Raw genomic sequence first — 22,239 nt, 5'->3', positions numbered from 1 at the left:
CATATGTTATGACTGCAGATGCATCCTTGAAGGACATCAAGCTTTCTACTATGTTTCTGCAGGGCGGCAAGCCCTCCTGCACCTCACACCCCCCATAAATTAAATATACCAACCCCAAGATCGCACTACAGTGGAAAAAAGTTAATTTCCTAACCTCACCCAAGGTTAGGAAATTAAGTTTTTTCCAGTGAAGTGCGATCTTTGAATTGATATATTTAATTTATAGGGGGTGTACCTTCGAGGTTAGGAAATTAACTTTTTCCAGTGTAGTGCGATCTTGGAGTTGGTATATTTAAATTAGGGGGGGTGTGATGGGCTGAGCGTGCCACATGGGGGCTGCAGGGGGGTTTGCTCCCCTGCAGAAACGTTATAGAAAGTGTTTGTTAGTTAGGTGGTATTGTAGGTGGAGGGGATTTTATTTACTTGTGCAATGTAGTTTTCAGTGTTATGAAGCACACTTTCAATGTTCTGAGTTTTCAATGTTTTGGGTTTTCAGTGTTTTGAATTTTCGATGTTTTGGTCTCAATGTTATGAAATTCAACATTATGAAATTTCAATGTTATGAAGTAGACCCATATATATATATATATATATATATATATATATATATATATATATATATATATGTATCTCCCTGGTGTGTTTGACTTCTAATATTAATAAAATAATGTTAATTACAATAACACAATATTTGATTATGCAGACTAGTTATACAGAAATAAAATGTTTAGATTTTTTTTTATTGCAGGAATTCCCACCCAAGCTACTGTTATCATTTGCACAAGCTATATCCATAAATGAAGTGTAAGTTGCATTTAGTAGCAGAAGAAAAAAACCACATATTTAAACTATCCTGGCTTATCCTTCAGCTGATAGTGTACTTAGCTTAAAAAAATCCTCTTCCAACATGGAGAGCTACACAAATACAAGAGAAAACACTGTTCCTCTGAAGTAAGAGCCTACTCCAAATCTATGAAAAACAATTTATTCCTTTTATTAAACTGGTCTCACAGTCAGGAATGGGAGCATAAAGTACTGACTGCAAGCAAGCCCACTCATTGGTGTAGAGAGAACAAATACTAACTATGGTCCAGGTGAGTAGAGCATGACTGACAGATCAGGTGCCTGAAAAGCTGGCAGAAAGGATGGGTGTCCCTGTCTTCAGGGAAAGCCTGTGTTGATGTGGGCAAATCATACAATGTGCTCTAGTGCAAGCCAGGGCTTAGAATTGTCAGGCTAGGCTAGGCAAGCGAGATAACTGAGGAGGCATAGTAGCCCTAGGATACAGGGCAGGCACATCCTCTGAAGCCACAAACCCTTGTCCACTGAGTTTAAAGATGCAATGTTGTCATACTAACTGGGTAGGGCCAGGCCACAACAGGACAAGCACCACCTCTCAAAAGTGGTTATGGCAACTCTTTGACTATCTCCCTTCCTGTAAACCTGCAGGGTAAAACAATATTTGAAAGTGGATTGAGGCAAAGGGTCATGAGGACAACCAAGACACTGTAAGTACCCATCTTATTGTCTGGGAGCAAGAGCTTATCAGGTGAGTCTGATGGTCCAGTAGGGATAGTTTTGCACTGGAGGAGATCTTGTTATACCCCCTTTTACTACTTTATTTCATAATTAAACCTAAAAATACTGCAACAAAGAAGACACTCCTTCACTTAGTTCAGCCAAATAACTAATAAGCTGTATGCTGTGTTATTACGCAGTGGTCTTTACAGTGTTTTCTATATGCCCACAGGGTTACAACATAAGCACCCTTTCACTGTGCCTTTTAAAAAGCCTGATATGGCTGCGGTGCTTAACAGCCACAACCTGGTGCAGGCTATCTATTTTGACTTTTGTGCTGCCTAAATTCAAAAATAAAGCTTGTGGCAACTTAAATATGCAGCCTACTTAGTAGCTTACTGCAGGGGGGGCGCAGTCTCTGTGGGACTGAATTAAATGAATATTTGCAGTCTAAGGTGCTGTCTGCTCTTCATATTTTGTCATACCTCTCAACCTCTTAACACGAGAAACCTGGACAAAGCCTAAAATAATGGGGGGGACAAAGGCCCAAAAATAGGACAGATTTTAAATATTGCATTTATAATCTTAGAAAGCTGCTAGAATAACAGGATTTGTGTTAGCATACGTTTTCTGAAGGAAAAGAAGTCAAATACAAATATATGTCATAATTTATTTCATTATTTAGTTACTTTAATACTCCGTGATTTACTAGAAAACATATTTTACGACAAACAGGCCAAATGTTTGTGACAAAAAATCTGGACATACTGTGAAAATCTATACAGCTGAGAGGTATGTATGTTGTACTCCCTAGCAGAGGCAGTATTATCTCTTACATCAGAGTTACTCACAGCTGAGCGGCAATATCAGTCTAACAGCCTGACTTTACTTTCTGACAATAATTAATATTATGATAATGATGCAACATGTCAACCTTTTCTGCTACTTTGCTACTGCCCTCACTTGCTGATGCCATAAAAATGACTACCCAGAAGAAGAACCAACACAAAGGGCTTATTCTTGAAAAAAAAAAAATCTCCATGCATGTTCCCTGAAATTTTCTTATGATGTAAACAGGAGGTCATGCAGACTGTGAAACTGATTATTAATACCAGAATCAATAAAACAATAATTAAAAAGATAAAAGGAAAGAGTACACACAACACACTCCTCAAACTACCAGTCCCAAGCATTCTTGACTTCCATAGCTTGTTTAAAACATCCACCCACCTTCATATGAAACAATGGTTTCAATTCACTTTGCTGAATCCACCTTTATCAATAAAGTGAAAAGGTGTGTGGCGTTTGAAAGACATGCGTAAATGGGCGTGCCTTCATTGAAGGTTGGGCGTCGAGCTGGCACCTTGGCACTGCAAAAATCAACTGCCAATCATTTGTGGACCGGAGTTCCACTGTGGCGATGCCTAACCGGGAAAAGCCGAAAGAAGAAAAAGATTGTTCCCTTTGAGTGCTGGAAATGTTGATGCTGGGAACACTGACTTTCTGTATTGTTTGCTTGCAAGTAAGTGGGGTTGTTTACTAATTCAGAAATATGTAGATATACTGGAAGCTTCAAAATTAGGTGTAAGTGTGTGTGTGTGTATGTGTGTGTGTGTGTGTGTGTGTGTGTGTGTGTGTGTGTGTGTGTGTGTGTGTGTGTGTGTGTGTGTGTGTGTGTGTGTGTGTGTGTGTGTAACAGTTTGTGGGTTAGAGATGGAGTAAGCACTAAAATGTAGCATCATCTGTGTGTGACTATGCTATGCAAAGTGTGTGTGTGTGTGTGTACATGTGTGTGTGTGTGAGACAGACAGAGAGAGAGAAAAACTGTATTGTATCATGACACTGTTACAGAAATTATATTTTTTGAAAGATTATATGTACGTGGTACAGGTGGATGAACACCAGAGACACATAAGCAAGACCAATATGTATAAAAACAGATAAAAAAATCACTAAAAAGTCCATTCCTGATTTGACTAATCACTGTTAAGTACTTCTGAATGTAGCTCTCAGCAAGCCAACATAGGAAAATTACAGCTTCAGGAAATGGTCTAACAGGGCTGATAACTACTGGGAAAACAAGAATGAACAGGCCCTTCCTGAAAAGGCACTTGTCTGCAGTCTGCTCAACAGTTAGAAAAAAAGACTGTTTCATAATTTTCAGATGACTCCTGAGAACAATGAATCACAAAGTGATAGTTTTCAGAAATCATTTACAGTTTTCAAGTTTTATCTATAATGGTGCTACTATAACTAAACTGCTGTTTATTATGTTTTTTTATTAATATTACATTCCCTCTAAGAAGATTTTGCTGATCACTTTTAGGTTTAATTGCTTATCTAAAAGTGCAATGATTTATAAAGTCACTTGATCAAAACAATGTTGCTATGTCACCATGACTCTCTGTAGAAAAGTTTTACATTCATCAACTGTATGTCCTGATTTTTTTTACATGTACTGCGCAGTTCTATGTAAGCTTACTATTGGTTGCTACTTGTACGTTTTGCTGTTTGACCTAGGCCATACAAAAACTGAATTCCTGAATTCTTTAAAGGCTCAAATATCACATCTCATTTTACAAGGCCATTGTACTTGCTTCTGTGTCAGAGCTATCCCTCTACTTCCCTTGCTTTCTTCATAACTGCTTCTAGCATCCTGTGCATCACCTCTGGCAATGTGAACTGAGATGGCTTACAATTTCTAGGTACACTGGATATAAAAAGTGCACACACCCCTGTTAAAATGCCAGGTTTTTGTGACAAAAAATGAGACCACAATAAATTGTTTCAGAACTTTTCCCACCTTTAATGTGACCTATAACCTGTACAATTCAATTGAAAAACAAACAAATCTGTTAGGGGAAAAATATAAAAAAATAAAAAATGCATAATAAGCTGGTTGCACAAGAGTGCACACCCTTAAACTAATACTTTGTTGAAGCACCTTTTGATTTAATTACAACATTCAGGCTTCTTGGATAGGAGTCTATCAGCATGGCATATGTTGACATGGCAATATTTGCCCACTTTTCGTTGCAAACCCCTTCCAAATCGGTCAGATTGCGAGGTCATCTCTTGTGCACAGCCCTCTTCAGGTCACCCCACAGATTTTCTATTGGATTTAGGTTTGGGCTCTGGCTGGGCCTTTACAAAAATTAAATTTTCTTCTGGCAAAGCCATTCTTTTGTTGATTTGGATGTATGCTTGGGGTCACTGTCATGTTGAAAGGTGAAATTCCTCTTCATCTTCAGCTTTCTAGCAGATGCCTGAAGGTTTTAGGCCAAAAGTGACTGGTATATTGAACTGTTCATAATTCCCTCCACCTTGACTAAAGCCTCAGTTCCTGCTGAAGAAAAGCCACCCCAAAGCATGATATTGCCACCACTGTGGGGATGGTGTTCTTTTGGTGATGTGAAGTATTGTTTTTGCGTTTGAAATTGTGGCCAAAAAGTTCAACCTTGGTCTCATCAGACCATAAAAAGAAGTTATGTACTCACCATAACGTTCCATGTGAGTTTTTCTATCTTGCCTTCATTCTTCACTGATGGGTTCAGAGCCGATCCTCGGCTCCAACACGGCCGTTTAGCAAAGCTCAAAGATTACCAGTAGCTCGAGACTGAGCCCCTTGTCCCATTATGCACTGCTGGAATTACTTCAGATCTTGTTTGCTGCGTGTACCATAGCCTAGGAATAGGACTAATCTCCCCAGACAGGAAGAAACATTGAATAACCAGGATGAAGTCAGTCTCCAGGTCAACTGTCAGCCAGGTGGGGGAAGGAGGGAGGGACGTGAGAATGAAGGTGAGATAGAACAACTCACATGGAACTTTATGGTGAATACATAACTTCTTTGTGTGAAGTTGTTCAATCTCACCGTTCATTCTTCACTGATGGGTAGCGCCCCTAGCATCCTAAATCCTGGGTGGCTCATGGGAGTACATTTTTCAGGACTGTAGAACCAAAGGAAGCCCTGTCCCTGGAGGCCTTATCCACTTTGTAATGAGTGATAAAAGTGTGAGGCTTAGACCAAGTGGCTGCAGCACAGATATTATCAAGGGGTAACTTGGCTTGAAAGGTCGAAGAAGTAGAGACTGCTCTGGTTGAATGTGCCTTCACTTTATGCAACAAGATCTATTAGCAGATGAGTAAGTGTAGGTGATACAATCTGAAAGCCACTTAGAAAGGGTTGTTTTAACCACTGGTCTACCTTTTCTGGCTTCAGAGAATGAAACAAAAAGCTGGTCTAACTTTCAGAAGGCTTTTGTTCTGTCCAGATAATATCTAAGCTGTCTGTGAACATCAAGTTTGTGCAGCATGTATTCTAAATTGTTATGGTTGGGGAAAAAATGGGCAACTCAATAACTTGATTGATGTTTGTCTCAGAACATACTTTAGGCAAAAAGGAAGGGTTAGTCCTAAGGGATACTCTGTCAGGATGAAAAATCATATAGGGGGGCTTGATAGATAATGCCTGAAGCTCTGACACTCTACAGGCAGAAGTAACGGCCACTAGAAAAATAGTTTTCCATGACAGAACCTTGAGCTCACTAGATGATGCTGGTTCGAAGGGAGGAAGAATAATACGGGATAGCATGAAATTCAAGCTCCATGGAGAATAAGGAGTCTTCATTGGAGGTCTCATGTGAAAGGTACCTTTGAGGAAGGCCTTGGATAACTGGTGTTGCATAATATTTAGTCCATCAATACCTAGATGAAAATTAGATATAGTTGCTAACTGAATACTAAAGGTAGCAGCTGCCACTCCTTCGTGAAAAATCTCGATCAAGAATTCTAGTATGGATGACAATGGAGCTTGGTAAGAATGAAGGTTCTGGTTAGAAGCTCAAATGGAAAATCTCTTCCATTTACTATGAAAAAATTTTCTGGTGGAAGGTTCATGGGAAGCCAACAAAATTTGACTTGTGTCATATGAAAGATTACGAAGCCTGGCTATATGGGGAACTGGAGCAGCCAAGCGGTTAGCTTCAGTGACTGCAAGGAAGGATGGAGGTCCCCTGATGGGTGTGTCAGAAGGTCTGGAACTTGGTCCAGAATCCATGGATCCTCCAAGAGATGATGGTAAAGAATTGGAAACCAAATCTGCCGAGGCCAATGAGGGGCTATAAGAATGACAGTCCTTCCCAGTGACTTTGCTTTCTGTAAAAATCTGAGTATTAGTGGAATTGGGGGAAATGCATAGAGGAGACCCGGAGGCCAATCGTGTACGAGTGCATCCCTCTGGGGTTCTCCTGGCGGGGGTATCAGGGCAACGTAGCTTCTGCATTTGGTGTTGATGTGGCTGGCAAAAAGATTGCAGCAAGGCTGGCCCCATTTGCGGAAAATCCTGTCCGCAATCTCCTGTTTGAGGGACCACTTGTGTGGCAACAAAATTGCTCTGCTCAGCTTGTCCCCTATCACGTTGGATCGCCCCGGGATGTGCGTTGCCAACAGAAAGTGGTGGGATGACACAGCCCACTGCCAAACTCTGAGGGCGTCTCGGCAAAGGGGGGCAAGACTTGGTCCCGCCCTGTTTGTTCAAATACCAGACCACTGACATGTTGTCTGTCTGTATGGCAATTGTCCCTAGAGGAAGAGAGTCCTGAAAGTACTGCAACGCCAGAAGTACAGCTCTCATCTCTAGGACATTGATATGCAAATGTGATTCTTGATCCATCCATGTGCCCTGAGCAGTCTTTCCCTGAAAATGCCCCCCCCCCCACCCTATCAGGGAAGCGTCCGTGGTCACAGTGGCTACTGGAGGGGGGAGTATAAAGGGACATCCTATTGTGACATGTAGAGACATCAACCACCACTGAAGATCTTTCTTGCAAGAGTTTATAATCAGAATCATTGGCAATTCCTGGTAAGACCACTGAGTGAACAGGAGCCAGTGAAGAATCTGCATATGCATCCTCACCAATGGAATGGCTAAAATTGCTGCCGCCATCAAACCTAGTACTTTCAAGACCTCTGTGACTGGAGCTCTGTTCTCTGACACCAATGAAGTGATGTACTGGCAAAGAATAGATTCCCTTTCGACTGGAAGATGTAGAGTGGTGGTTGAAGTGTCTAACTCTGTCCCTATAAAGACGATATGCTGCGATGGCGACAAGGCAAACTTTTTGAAGTTGACCGTAATGCCTAAGTGGATGCAGAGTGTCAGAGTGGATTATGTTGCCTGAATCAGTTGATGCCTGGTGGTGGAGGTAAGGAGCCAATCATCTAGGTACAGAAACACCTGGAATCCTAAACGCCTCAGGTGTCATATATTTGGTAAACACTCTGGGGACTGTAGTGAGACCAAAGAGCAGGGCTCGAAACTGGTAGTGACTGGCTCCCAGCCAGAAACGCAGATGATCTCTGGATAGTCTGGCCATTTCTATGTGGCAGTACGTATCTTTGAGATATATCGAGCACATCCAATTGTCCTTCCCTAAAAAGGGAAGTATGGACTGAAGCATGACGATCCGAAACATCTCTTTTTTTCACAAATTGGTTCAGTTTGCTCAGGTCCAAAATGGGTCTCCAGTCCCATGTTTTCTTTGGAACCAAAAAGAATCTTGAGTAAGTTCCGAATCTTGTTTGGTCTGCTGAGACTGGCTGGATGACTCTTTTTTTCTAGCAACTTGCGGACTTCTGTGGTTGCTTGTTCCCTGTAACTGGGTGGAATGTCCGGGATTCTCTTGACGGGAATGGGTGGAGCAGAGAACGGTATGAAATACCCTCTGGAAATGATGCTTTGTACCCATCTGTCATTTGTAATATCTAGCCAGGCTTCTGGGTACAAAGATAAGCGACCCCCAACCGCCTCCAGAGCAGGACAGTTGGGCCTCCTCTCAGGAGAGCTGTGAAGTGATCTCTGTCACTCTGGTGTTGTGGACCCCCTCTGCCGCAAGGGCGGCATCTTCCATTATTACCCCCTCCTCTGCCCCTGGAGGTAGGCTCTCCATGTGTGTCCTGAAAGGCTCCACGGGCTTTCCGGAACCACATCTTCCCTCCCCTTTAGCCTTTGGGATAAGGCCGAGTAGGGGTGGAAAAAACGGACTCCAATGGCAGAAAGAGTCTTTCCCTCCTGTTCACACCTGGTCAATGTTACCCTTACCTTTGGCCCAAACAAGGATGAGCCGTCAAACGGGGTGTTTATGAATAAAGACTTGAAAGGCTCCGAAAAGGAACAGAGGCGCATCCAGGCATGCCTACGAAGAGCAATCCCTGTACCTGCAGGCCTACTCGAACCATCAGCTGCAAAGGATATGAGACGCATGGATGAGTTCAGAATGGAATTAAGGGTAGCAAGCTGGGCAGAAACTATGTCAGAGATGCCTGCAGCTACAGTACCCTGAAGAGAATCTCCCAGCTCCTTAAGGAGATCTCTTTGCAGTCTGGTGAAATGGGTCAGATAGTTCAGTGATCGAAGAGTGAAAGTCACTGAACTGAACATGCGTTTCCCATATCTATCCATGATTCTGGACTATCTGTTAGGAGGACGGACAGACGCAGATGTTTCCAATAATTCCTTCTTTGTGGCTGCTGCCACCATCATGGCATCAACAGGAACTCCTTTAGACAGAAAGGATTTATCCACAGGGGAAGAAATACATTTCTTAGACCTCCGAGGGACAGGATCCATGGACTCCCACTCAGTGACTACCACTCCCTACGAGAGACCAATTGCATAAGCTCATCAGAGGGTGGAGACACCCAGGAGGTGGAAGGCTGAGACCCGAAAGCCTTCAGAAGAACCGACTCATCCTCAGTAGGGCTTTTGGACTGCCAATCACCCCTCTGTCTAAGGATCTCAAGTATCTCCACAAAGGAGATGTCCTCAGAGGGGGATTGAAGGGACCCTTCTGACTCATCCAAGTCGGTGTCAGATGTCAAAAACTCCTGTGGGGAGTCCAAGTGTCTCCTCTTGCACAGCCTCTTTCTGGGGACTTCCTCAGTGGGAACTTCTGAGGAAGTCTCAGAAGAGCAGGAAACGGCCAGTAGGGCTATATGAGGGTCTGGGTCTCTACCCTTGTGGTGACCGATGGTAGCAGAAGCGGACACAAGCACTTTGAGGGAAGAAGAGGCCAAACCTGGTGATGAGGAAAGTCTTTGGAGACAACACTCGCCTCATGGTTTCGAAAGTATCACGGCTCCGCTGAAGAGTCGACGGACCCGAAGGGACTGCGATCCCCTCCCGCACCGATGCTGTGGGCTCAGAGCCCAAGGTAGGAGCCGAGTTCACCCAAGCCGAAGCCCTGAGAGAAAGACTCAGCACCGACAAGTCAGTGTGACTATCCTCCCCGGATCTGACAGGGGAGCGTCAGCTTCTAGAGTCCCCGGTCGGAACCAAGGACGTCCGAGCATATGGAGCTGATGACACTGGAACAGCCGTTGGCTCCAAGGGTTCTACAATCATCAAGGGGGCCTCCTCCAGCTCCAAAGGACTGGTATGGCTCGGAGGAGGAGAAGTCAATTCAGGGAGTGTGGTCTTCGGTTCCGATGCCTGGGTCGGTCCCAACAGCACCTTAGCTAGGCCTGGTACCGTTAACAGCTTCTGTACCAGTCGATCCATATCCAGATCTGAAAGGCTAACAGAGGACCTGGAAGAAAGCACCGATGGTGCCGAATGGAGAATTGGAGAAGAGGGAGTCTCGGAGACCGGTTCCAAGCCAGAGTCCCGGCTCCAAAAAGAACAGACTGTTGGCTTCGAAGGCTGTGGAGCCGAAGTCACAGTATACTCCACTTTTTTTGATTTTTTGCCTTAGACTTCGAGGAAGATTTTGAAGACTTGCTGGCCCCATCCTGGTCAGACAAAGCTTCTACAAAGGGTTGCTTAAGGATACCTTGATCTATAAGTTTTCTCTTCCTCTCAGCCAGCAACCTAGTAGAAAAGGAGTGGCAGATACTGCAGGACTCCTGAAGGTACACCTCATCCAAACAATAAATGCACTGAACATGTGCATCTGCCACAGACATTTTTGTCCGCAGTCTGGACATTTTTTAAAACCAGACTTTCGAAGTTTTTCCTTATCTTCAGACATAATATCTATATATAGAAACTAACAACTATGAAGAACTATCAACAACTATCACAAACAAAAGCCCAAAGGGGCCACTCTAGATATGTATAAAATACAATATAGAATATTAATATAAACTCCTAACTAGTCTACACTACTACAGGCCAAGGCCAAGAAGCAAAAAGTCACGAATAAAGAGGCTAGAAGCAAAAGCTATAAAAGGGAAAGGGGAACACTTCTAAACAGCAGCCTAACTATATCTAAGAATATATATATATATATATATAAGAAAAAAATGAAGAAAACTTGCAAATATGCAGAATATCCCACAAAACGTCTCGAGCAACGCTGGAAACCAAGAGATCAGTGCTGCGGCAAACTAGATTTGAGGTAATTCCAGCGGTGCATCATGGGATAAGGGGCTTGGTCTCGAGCTACTGGTAATCTTTCAGCTTTGCTAAATGGCCGTGTCGGAGCCGAGGATTGGCTCCGAACCCATCAGTGGAGAATGAACGGTGAGATTAAACAACTTCACATCACATTTTCCCACATACTTTTGGGAGACTTGATGTATTGTTTTGCAAATTTTAGCCGGACCTGGATGTTTTTCTGTGCAAGAAAAAGCTTCCGTCTTGTAACCCTACCCCATAGTGCAGACATATGGAAAATACGGGAGATTCCTGTCACATGTAGTACACAACCATTCTTCTTCTTCTTTCGGCTTTTCCCAGTTAGGGGTTGCCACAGCGGATCACCGTCCGCTCATGATTGGCAGTGGATTTTTACGGTGTCGAGTTGCCAGCCTGGCGCCCAACCTTCCACAGAAGGCACACACACGCATGCACTTGCGCCTAGGGCCAATTTAGTGTGTCCAATCCACTTAAGGCATGTCTTTGGGATGTGGAAGGAAACCGGAGCACCCGGAGGAAACCCACGCAACCACAAGGAGGACATGCAGACTCCGCACTGAAGGCACCCCAGCAGAGGATCAAATCGGAGAACCTCTTGCTGTGAGGCGGCAAAGCTAATCGCTGCACCACCGTGGCCGCCCTATGTAGTACGCAACCATTACTTGCCAGAAATACTTTCAGCTCCTCCAGTGTTGCTGTAGGTCTCTTGGCTGCCTCCCTGACCAGTTTTTGTCTTGTCTTTTCAGCAATTTTGAAGGGACGTCCAGTTCTTTGCAATGTCACGGTTCTCCCATTTTTTCTCCACTTTTTGATGACTGTCTTCACTGTGTTCCATGGTATACTCGATGCTGTGGAAATTTTTTGTACCCTTCTCCTGACTGATACCTTTCGACAATGAGATCCCTTTGATGGTTTATAAGCTCTCTGCAAACCATGGCTTTTGTTGTAGCAGGCAACTGAGTAGATGTCAGAAAAATCCTACTAGGACAGCTGAACTTTATTTGGGGTTAATCAGAATCTCTTTAATTGATGGCAGTTGTGCTCCCAAGAAGACGGAATGTTGTAATTAAATCAAAAGGTGCTTCAACAAAGTATAAGTTTAAGGGTGTGCACACTTATGCAACCAGCCTATTGTATGTTTTTTTTATTTTTTATATTTTTCCCCTAACAGATTTGTTTATTTTTCAATTGAATTATACAGGTTTATAGGTCACACTAAAGGTGAGAAAAGTTCTGAAATTATTTATTGTGGTTTCATTTTTTTTATATCACAAAAACCTGGCATTTTAACAGGGGTGTGTACACTTTTTATATTGACTGTAATTGCTGTCTGACCTAGACTTTCTAATATCATTTTATTACAAATGGAATACACCACAGACTGCACTTTGGAAATAATGGATGGCTACACTGAAGCTCTTTCAGGTATCTCCAAATGTAGCTAAGAAATATACACATTTTTTTTATGAATACACCACAATTTCTCTCTACTTACCTGATTGATTGACTTAGTTGACAAACACTTGCCAAAGTAGAGCGTTTCATCACAAAGGCTGCTACAAGCTGGCCCATCAATGACTCCCTGCTTGTATTTCTCACACTGAAACAAAAAGAGCACACTATTGAACATTCAGGGCTAGACACATGTATATTTTATTGATATCTGCTTAAGAACACATGCCCTTCCGGCTTTCTTGCCTCTCAGATTGCAAAATATCCACTACGGCTTTTAATCTAAAAGATAATTACTTACATCACTTAAAATGTGCCAGTCATGGTGATAACATTCCCTGACCTGTGCAACAGTTTACATTCTCAATGTACAGTAAAAGTTACTAAATACACTACATTCTCAATGTACAGTAAACGTCACTGAATACACTAACACAAAATAAGTATCATGCTGAAAATGTAAAACAAAAGTAGTATAAGGTGGTCAAATACAACTACCCAGAGGCACATAAACTTATTCAGTGGCTACATGCGGGGATGATATGTTGGGTGAAAGTACAGATGCATTGAGTAACTCAATGTAACAAAAGATTTTTGAGATCACCAATGACGTCATTCTTTAGCCATGAAAGTTACAAAAAGTACAATTTGTCCAGCCAAAGCTTCTGTGAACATCCTCAGTGAGTGTAACACCTCCTTACCCCTGATACTGGTCTGATGTATGGCTAAAATTAACTGTTTGTGCCAATACTGAATTATTTTCTGATGGAAAGAAGCTCAAAATAACAACTTGGTTAGGGGTATATCTGGTCCCAGAGCCCTGCTCTTTAAAGTCCATATTGAGTAATATACTTTCTCCCTCCTCTCTGAGCTAACCCACCCCTGCACTACATTCTTATATTCCCCTCTTAGCATAACCACTGTGCATCTTTTCATCCTTATCTGTAAGGCTAACTTCTCACTCTTCAAGAAGGTAAAATCTAGAATACAGAAGGAAAGAGGGAGAGGAATACGAGAGTTCTGAAAGGTATTTTAGGGAAAGAAAGTTCTTTACTATACATATGGTTGCATTATAATTCACTTCATTATGAACCATGCTTGTTTTGTGTTTATCACAAGGTAAAACAAAAGTTCATAATTATATTACTATGCATTATGTTTTGCACTGTTTTTACTATGCCTTTTATATTACATTTACAGTTTTATACTTATATGTACTTATGTAATTAATGAATTTGTAAATGTCTGCCTTTTATACGGCACCTAGTTCCTTGATGTACTTGATAACTGATTATTACGTTTTATGGCCGCATCTTCCTTTGGCCACCATGGCCTGGACTGCAGCTGAAAGGGTCCTCAGACCAATCCACATACCCAATTAAATAAAAGATTTTAGTCATAACATTTTGTTTTTCATTATACAGCACTATAGTCATACTGACAATGCACCTGCAAAATTAAAAATAAAAAAGGAAAAGGTTGCAGTAAAACACATGAGGGCCCCAGGCCCCATGATATATAAAGGAAGAGTTTATAAGAGCCTGTAGGATGGAAGATGGGAAAGCTACACTGGAGCAGTGAGCTACTACTCAAACATCTACTGTTGAGGTAAGCCACTCACACAACCATACTATGCTCATCATAGGGATCACCACTGTAGTGTAACTCATTATCCACGGGAAAAGTAGGAAAGCTCACCTAATTATGTCCTGTGGAATGGCAGAGGCAAAACTCACTTTACCCTTGGGTTTAATGCTCACTCTAATGTATGTACATGGTACTGACAAACACAGAAGATGCTTCTTCACAAATGCCCTGAGCAAATACAATCTCAAAGAAGGCAACTGTGGAGGCTGCTGCCTTAGGGAAGTGCACCCTGACTGTGACAAACTACACTATAGTTCACTAACCATTTAGAAAGGAGTTTGCTTGAAAATCAGTCTGCCCCGCTTTCCTGGCAAGGAGGAGAGGAAGAATTGGTCCACAGGCCTGACATCTTTGTTACTGGTAATATAATACCCGAGTTGCCTGTGAACATCCAATAGATTCAAGATCCCTTCCCCTTTGTTTTGAAGGTTAGGGAAAAAAAAGGGCATGCCAACTCAAATACCACCTTTGGAATAAAAGAAGGATTAGTCTCAAGGAATACTCAGTTCTCATAGATCCCTGCACATAAGGACTTTTAACACCTACATATTTCTGGTCACCATCACTGCTACCAACAGTCACAACATAAGTTTCTTCAATAAAGTAAGAATCATTTACAGTTTACAAGCTTGCTCTCTCTAATGGTGCTACTATAAATCGCTATCTGCCAAGTATTTTTCTAATGAACATTACATTCATTATGGGAAGATCTTGCTAACCTCTAATGTTTAGTTGCTTATCTAAAAAGTGTAATGATTTAGCAAATTGCTTGGTCAAAACAATGTTGCTATATCACTATGTCTCAAGAAGTTTTATATTCATTAACTGTATATCCTGATTTTTTTTTTTTTTACAAATATTACACACTACTATGTAAGCTTTCTACTGGTTACTATTTGTATGTTTTGCTGTTTAGCTTAGATAAAAACTCACTCTGCTCTTGGACTGATTATTCAATCTGTAATGTTTACAAAAGGTACTGATTAGTCTCAGGATTACTCGGTTCTTATGGTTCCTTGCATATAAGACATTCGCCCTCCTAGTACCAACTTTCTTGTGTGTGCTAACCCTAACCCTTCCATTGCTGCCAATCCTACCCTACACATTACCGTTCAAAAAATCCATTCCCTACAGTGTCATGATGCAACACACTCAAAGAAACATTTACTTCACATAATCACACGCGCACAGTGCTACATTTTAGCATTTACTCTAATCACTTCAAACAATGACAGGTAGTTGGAAGGCAGAGAAGGATCTACCACAATGATTACTAGGCAGCTTCCTATAACCTGGTGCTATCTGGAGGACCCCACTAATGTTGCAAGCCCCATCTTGCAGCCAATGTCCTTGTATATGTTTTTTTTTTTTTTGCATGACACTGATCGACCGAGAGTTGCATAATCAATTGTTACAAGTTGAGTTCCAACATAGTGGTGTATCAGTACAGTTAGTAACTGTACATTAAAAAAAGTGCTATACCCAGTACCCTTCCACCCCCTCCCATCAAAGAGCACTATCTGGTTGACTTGTCACATGCATGAATCTGTCTGTACACACATACAATGCATTCTTTTGGTTTTTGACTTTACCCATTGTTCACTCTTCAGTGAGTAACAGCCACTTTCTGCTTTTTTCTTCTTCTTAAATTTAATGCAGATTTTTTATGGTACCTTTTTCATTAATACCTATGCAGACTCCATCCTCTATTGCATTCTCTCCCTATTCCTACCACTCAGCCCCATCCCCCAGATGGACTTGGCTGGTAGACAGCATAGTTTTTGCTGCAAAAAGTACCTGGAGAGTGACTATTTTTTTCAGCTCCCAACGATAGTTGGAGCTTGGATGAGGTGGTGGGAGTCGGGATCAATCCATGGATTAAATTAAAAAGTAGTCGTATTCAACATCATGATTTTTTTGTCAGCAAATTATCCTAATAGCAAAGTGGCATAATTTAGATCACCTAGATCCTCCACTCTGTGCATGTGGTGCAACAGTGCCTTCAGTCTTCATTTATGACTCTTTGCCTTTAAACCCAAGTGTCATATAAACACTTGAGTCTGGCTGCATTTACAGATTAACTCATTAACCAGTGTAGCAGTGGAATGGAAAATGTAAGGTGTAGACAGTAATTAGCATATCTCTCAATTCTCCCTGACCTTTTATAATATACCTGATTTTATCACACATTTTTTGGTCTGCTCCTCATCAACTTTTTCCCACCTGGAAAAACATTAAGATTGCACTGTTTACTAAAGCACTGTCGCCTCACAGTAAGACGTTGTCCTGTTCGATTCTCAGCTAGAGCGTCCTCTGTGTGGAGACATGCGTGAATGGGCGTACCTTCGTTGAAGGTTGTGCATCAGGGCTGGCAACTCGGCACGTAAAAATCTACTGCCAATCATTAGCGGACCGGAGTTCCGTTGTGGCGACTCCTAACCAGGAAAAGCCGAAAGACACAACATCTAAATAATGACAGACATTTAAGTTTCAGACTTTACAGCATTCAGAAAATGCATTCTAATGCAAATCTGTTATGCCAGCAATGTTCTAAGTATATAACAGCACTATTTAACATCAATTTCTCTTTCTCTGTGTATATAGGAGCTCTGTTTAAAATCTGTTCCTGATTTTGGGCCTTTCACCCTTATTTTTTGTCTTTCTCCTTAATTCTTAAGCTAAGGAATTTAGAAGTTTAGAAAGCATTAGGCAAAAAAAAAAAAAGTTTTTTTTTTTTTTTTTTTTTTTTTTTTTACAGGGATAGAATTCAGAGTATTCACAGTCTTTAAAAAAAGATATTACAATGCAGACAGATCCAAAATTATATATATACATATATAAGTTCTTACAAGTTACTTTTCATACCTTGGAAAAAGTACCGTTTAGATATACACAGTGTTAGGTACTTTTATTCAGGAAAGAGCTTTTACATGATTGCAACAAATTCCTTTCCAAGTGATTATTTTCTGAAATAGTTTTTAAAAATTAGAAAAATGATACCAGTCTACATAATTAATAGTTTAAATAACACTCAGTATGTCCCAAAAGCGGCACAATTTATATCACAGCTTACAAACCTCAGCTTTGGTCGGCTAAGATCTAGCTGTATTCAACTGGACGTATAAGAGAATTTAAGTACCTTTATCTGCACTTTTTTTCAAATAATACAGTATTTAAAGTGATTACATTGTGTTGCATGAATATTAACTGAGCAGGAAGTTTTGAATCTGCTCTTCATTCAGTGCATGCTTACATTTTATTATCTGTAGTAATTGCAGGTGTGGGGGTAGCCACATTCTTTGATTTCCTGTCAGTGACTATTTAAGTGGTACAGTTTGAAATATTTTCTGCTTACAAACCTCAGCTTTGGCCGGCTAAGATCTAGCTGTATTCAACTGGACGTATAAGAGAATTTAAGTACCTTTAGCTGCACTTTTTTTCAAATAATACAGTATTTAAAGTGATTAAATTGTGTTGCGCGAATATTAACTGAGCAGGAAGTTTTGAATCTGCTCTTCATTCAGTGCATGCTTAAATTTTATTATCTGAACTGTTAATAACAGCAGTCTGCATTTAAAGTGGAACCTGTGTGTGTTGAGAGACAGCCTTACAAGACTATCTGCAAATATATAGAGCTGAGTATATTTTTCTGTATTATTTTGTATTATAGAGCTAAATTGTTGCTTAGATATCTGTTTTCTTAGTGTTCTGCAAATATACAGAGATCAATATATATTTTTTTGGTTTTATAATTTGCACTCTGATTCCTCACATCTCTGTTGAAACTTTTCCCCACCCCCCTCCCTGTTCTTGGTTGTAGTTTAAATTTGGTGGCTTTTGCAGTGCCTGCCCCACTGTAGATTTGATCTAGGACACTCCCCCAGTCCCATCTCTTTACCGCATTCTACCTAATAAACCCTTTCTGCACTTGCTTTTAGTCCTTTTTAATTTAATTACATTTTTTCAAACTGTGTGTGGAATAATATTGCTACATACTCAAGTGTTCCAGCTTGCACTGCATGTGAATTGTTTTTACTATTGTTTTTGCTACTTTCCTGTAATTAGTGTTCCAGATACAGATTTGCTGTATCCAGGACTATTTGTAAGCTTCTGAGCCCCCAAGCCTTTCTGTGTTGGAGGGAAGCCTTCTAGCTTATCAGTGGGAGTGGTAAGCACTAGGTAACCTGTCTACCACATAAGGAGTGGTTCTGGCCCAGAATTTGTAGTTATTGGCCATTTGGGCAGTCTTCCATCTCTCTCAACTTTCTGATTTGAAGGCCTGCATTTGCACTTGTTTCTGTCCTGTAACTCCTGGGCTCATCTCATTTGCTCACTCAAAAAAAAAAAAAAAAATCTGCTTTTACTGTATTTGTGTTTCTTCCTACTTTATTTTGCTTTTGCGTCATCTTAAAAGTACTCAATTGTATTTATTACTGCTTGGTGTAACTCATTCTAAGCCTTTTAGTTTAAGCACTTGGGCTTCAGACCAGTTGTTTTACATTAGGAAGGTTTGTGGTCTGCACTGTGGTGGCAGGACAGGTAGCTTACATCCTTCTAAGTTGGGAACTGCTGATTGAGGGCTCAGTGTCTGTTATTCTAAAAGTGTATTAATTCTGGTTTAAGCACTTGGGCTTCAGGCCAGTTATTTTACATTAAAAGGGTTCGTGGTCTGCACTCTTGTGGGAGGAGAGGCTGGACTCTGCCCTTCTAGCTGGGAATTTCTGGTTAAAGGCTTATAGTGCCTGCATATATAAACTGCTTCTTACTGAAATTGGTACACCTTGTTTGCTGTAGCATAGACTAGATCCAGGCCTGCTGAATCTAGCTTTGTTTGTATAACTTGAGCACTAATCCAGGCATTCTTTAAAGTATTCAATTGTATTTATTACTGCTTGGTAGTAACTTGATTAAAGTGTAGCTATCATTCTAAGCCTTTTGGATTAAGCACTTGGGCTTCAGACCAGTTGTTTTACATTAGGAAGGTTTGTGGCCTGCACTGTGGTAGCAGGACAGGTAGCTTACATCCTTCTAAGTTGGGAACTGCTGATTGAGGGCTCAGTGTCTGTTATTCTAAAAGTGTATTAATTCTGGTTTAAGCACTTGGGCTTCAGGCCAGTTGTTTTACATTAAGAAAGTTTGTGATCTGCACTGTAGTGGCAGAAAGTACAGTTGTGTACCTACCATAAATGTAGATGTCCGATAGATATGCAACTGCAGTCATAACATATAGGTTGTCCTGCCTCAGGCAGCCCTCGGTCGGCCGGATTCCAAAGTCTGGGTCCGGCGTCGGCCGGTGTCGCCTCCTCTCCGACGTCAGAACGGCTGGAGTATAAAGGCATCGGCCGACGCCATCTCCTTCAGTGTTTCTAGCCCCAGATGCCAGGTGCCCTCCTAGGAAGGCTAAATTTGGTGAATGGATAAACAATTCCAGACACGCACAACAGTAATAAACAGATACACCATAGGAGATACCCCCAGCTATTAGGGATAGGGGTTGTGGACCCATAAAGAAGGTTGCAGAGGGATAGGAGGGTGGGAAAATCCGACTGCAGTTGCATATCTATCGGACATCTACATTTATGGTAGGTACAAAACTGTACTATGTCCTTCAAGAATGCAACTGCAGTCATAACATATGGGTTGAATACCATAGCCAAGCTGGGGGTGGTTGAGACTAAGAAAGTGATGTTGTAGCTAAAATGTCCTGCAGGACTGCCGAAGCAAAGCCTGCTCTGGATCTGGAGTATAAAGGCAGGCTGTAGTGCTTGGTAAATGTATGCACGGAGCTCCATGTAGCAGCCTCTAGAATGTCCTTTGTAGCCACTCCTCTTACGAAAGCTGTGGATGTGGCTATAGCTCTGGTGGAGTGTGGCCTAATATTGGCTGGCACACCTTTTCCATGAAAAGAATAGCAAAATCTGATGCAGTGTCCAATCTATTTGGAAATTGTTTGTTTGGAGATTGCTTTTCCTTGTACTCCAGCAGCATAGGCCACAAACAGTTGGTCAGACTTTCTGCTGGCCTTAGTTCTGTCCAAGTAGTAGCGTAGTTGTCTGTGTATGTCCAAAGTATGCAGCAGTGCTTCCCCCCTGTTTTGAGGATTGGGGAAGAAAGTAGGCAGATGAATGGCTTGATTTAGAGACACCCTGGAAATTACTTTTGGCATGAATGAAGGGTTGGTTCTTAGAGAGACTCTGTCCTGATGAAAAATGAGAAAAGGAGGTACTGCCATGAGTGCCTGTATCTCCGAGACTCTTCTTGCTGATGTGATTGCCAATAGGAAAACCGTTTTCCATGAGAGAAATTGCATTTCTGAAGTTGCTGCTGGTTCAAAAGGAGGAAGAGTTAATTTTTCCAACACGAAATTGAGGTCCCATGCAGGTACTGGTGGTTTCCTGGGAGGTTTGATATTCTTTATCCCTCTTAGGAACTGTCTTAGCAAAGGATGTGAAAACACAGGTGGATCACAATTGTATTTTGCTGAGATTGTGGAGGCATGAATCTTTATGGAAGAATATGAGAGACCAGTATGAAACATTTCTGCCAAGTATTCCAATATCTGAGATATACTCAACACTGTTGTATCCTGACCCCTGTTAGCATTTCAGATGATGAATCTCTTCCACTTGGCTGAATAGGTTTTTCTGGTGGAAGGTCTGCGTGCTTCCAGTAAGATCTCTTGAACTTTTTTGGAAAGAGAGATATCGGAAGGAGTTATGGTAACCTCCAGGCTGTCAGATGCAATGTTTTCAGGTTTTGATGAACAGTCCTGTAATTGTGTTGTGTTAGAAGCAGAGGCCATAGGGGCAGAGGCCACGGTTTGGTCCGAGTTATGCTCAACAGCAATGGGTACCAGTGCTGCCTTGGCCAGTCTGGAGCTATCAAAATGCCTGTTGGTTGTTCTGCTTTGATCTTCAGTATCACCCTGGTCAGCAGTGGTAGAGGAGGGAATTCATAAATTGTTAGGGAATTCCAGCTGAAGGAGAGAGCATCTGTTTTCTAGGCTAGAGGATGGTGGGTCCTTGTACAAAACTTTTCCAGGTGATGATTCATGTGAGAAGCAAAGAGATCTATGTCCGGTCTTCCCCATGTCCTTGTTATTTGTGTGAAAATGTGAGGATGCAGCATCCATTCGTGTGGATCCAAGAAAGTTCTGCTCAGCTTGTCCGCCAGTACATTGTCCTTGCCTGGCACAAACTGGGATTGCAAATGTATCTTCAGACTTAGGGATTTTTCCCAGAGAATCATTGTTAGTCTGCAGAGGGGATAAGAATGAGTGCCTCCCTGCTTGTTTATATACCACATAACGGTGGTGTTGTCTGTCCTTATTAGCAAATGTCCTTGTTGAAGTGATTTTTCAAAAGTCTCGATTGCATGTATCACTGCCAACATCTCTTTTGGTTTATGTGCAGATGCCTTTCCCTTGGTGTCCATTGACCTTGAATGCATCTGCCCTCCATGTGCGCCCCCCATCCATGGTCTGAGGCATCTGTTGTAATCATTTGACCTGCTTGAGGTTTGTTGAAAGACATGCCTTTGTTTAACTGACTTGCTTGAGCCCACCACAGAAATTCTCTTTGCAGACATGGAATGAGTGGGATTACGTCCTCTAGGCTTTGGCTGTGTTGGGACCATAAGCTTTTTAAGTACCATTGCAGCTTTCTCATATGAAGTCTTGCCAAAGGTATCAGAAGAATGCAAGATGCCATGAACCCCAGGGCCTGCAGGATTTTCCTTGCAGTCAGCTGGGAGAGCTTTGCTAGGCCTTTGAAGTACTCTGGTAACTGCTGTTGTTTTTCCTCTGTGAGATAAGCCATTTGTGTTTTTGTGTCTAGTTTGGCTCCTAGGAAAATAATTTGTTGGGATGGCAGAAGTCTTGATTTCTGAATGTTGACTGTGTATCCCAAGGCCTGTAGTAATTGAATGACATAGTCCAAGTTTGCTATCAAGGTTTGTTTGTTGTCTGCTTGTATGAGGCAGTCGTCCAGGTAGGGGTATATTTGAATCCCCTGGAGTCTGCAGTGTGCCACTACTGATGCCAGGCATTTCGTGAACACTCTGGGCGCAGTAGATAAGCCAAACGGCAATGCTGAGAATTGATAATGCTCTGTCCCTGCAAGAAATCTGAGGTATCTTCTGCAGCTTTGTCTGATTGGGACATGCAGGTATGCCTCCTTGAGGTCCAGAGTGACCAGCCAGGACCC

The 22,239-nt window shown here is 41.8% G+C and overlaps 1 protein-coding gene across 1 annotated transcript in view; it reads right to left on the bottom strand.

Moving 5' to 3' along the window:
• DIPK1A (divergent protein kinase domain 1A) overlaps nucleotides 1-22,239 on the bottom strand; it is a 572,187-nt gene that overhangs the window by 246,278 nt on the left and 303,670 nt on the right. Inside the window, exon 3 of the mRNA XM_044085677.1 lies at nucleotides 12,432-12,536. Within this exon, the coding sequence (XP_043941612.1) occupies nucleotides 12,432-12,536 (105 nt within the window). The remainder of the gene's footprint in view (nucleotides 1-12,431; nucleotides 12,537-22,239) is intronic.

This window comes from Protopterus annectens, chromosome 10.part0, assembly GCF_019279795.1.
Source record: "Protopterus annectens isolate FY-2018-M chromosome 10.part0, PAN1.0, whole genome shotgun sequence".
NCBI classification, from domain to species: Eukaryota; Metazoa; Chordata; order Ceratodontiformes; family Protopteridae; genus Protopterus; species Protopterus annectens.
This window is presented reverse-complemented; position numbering and strand designations above follow the sequence as displayed.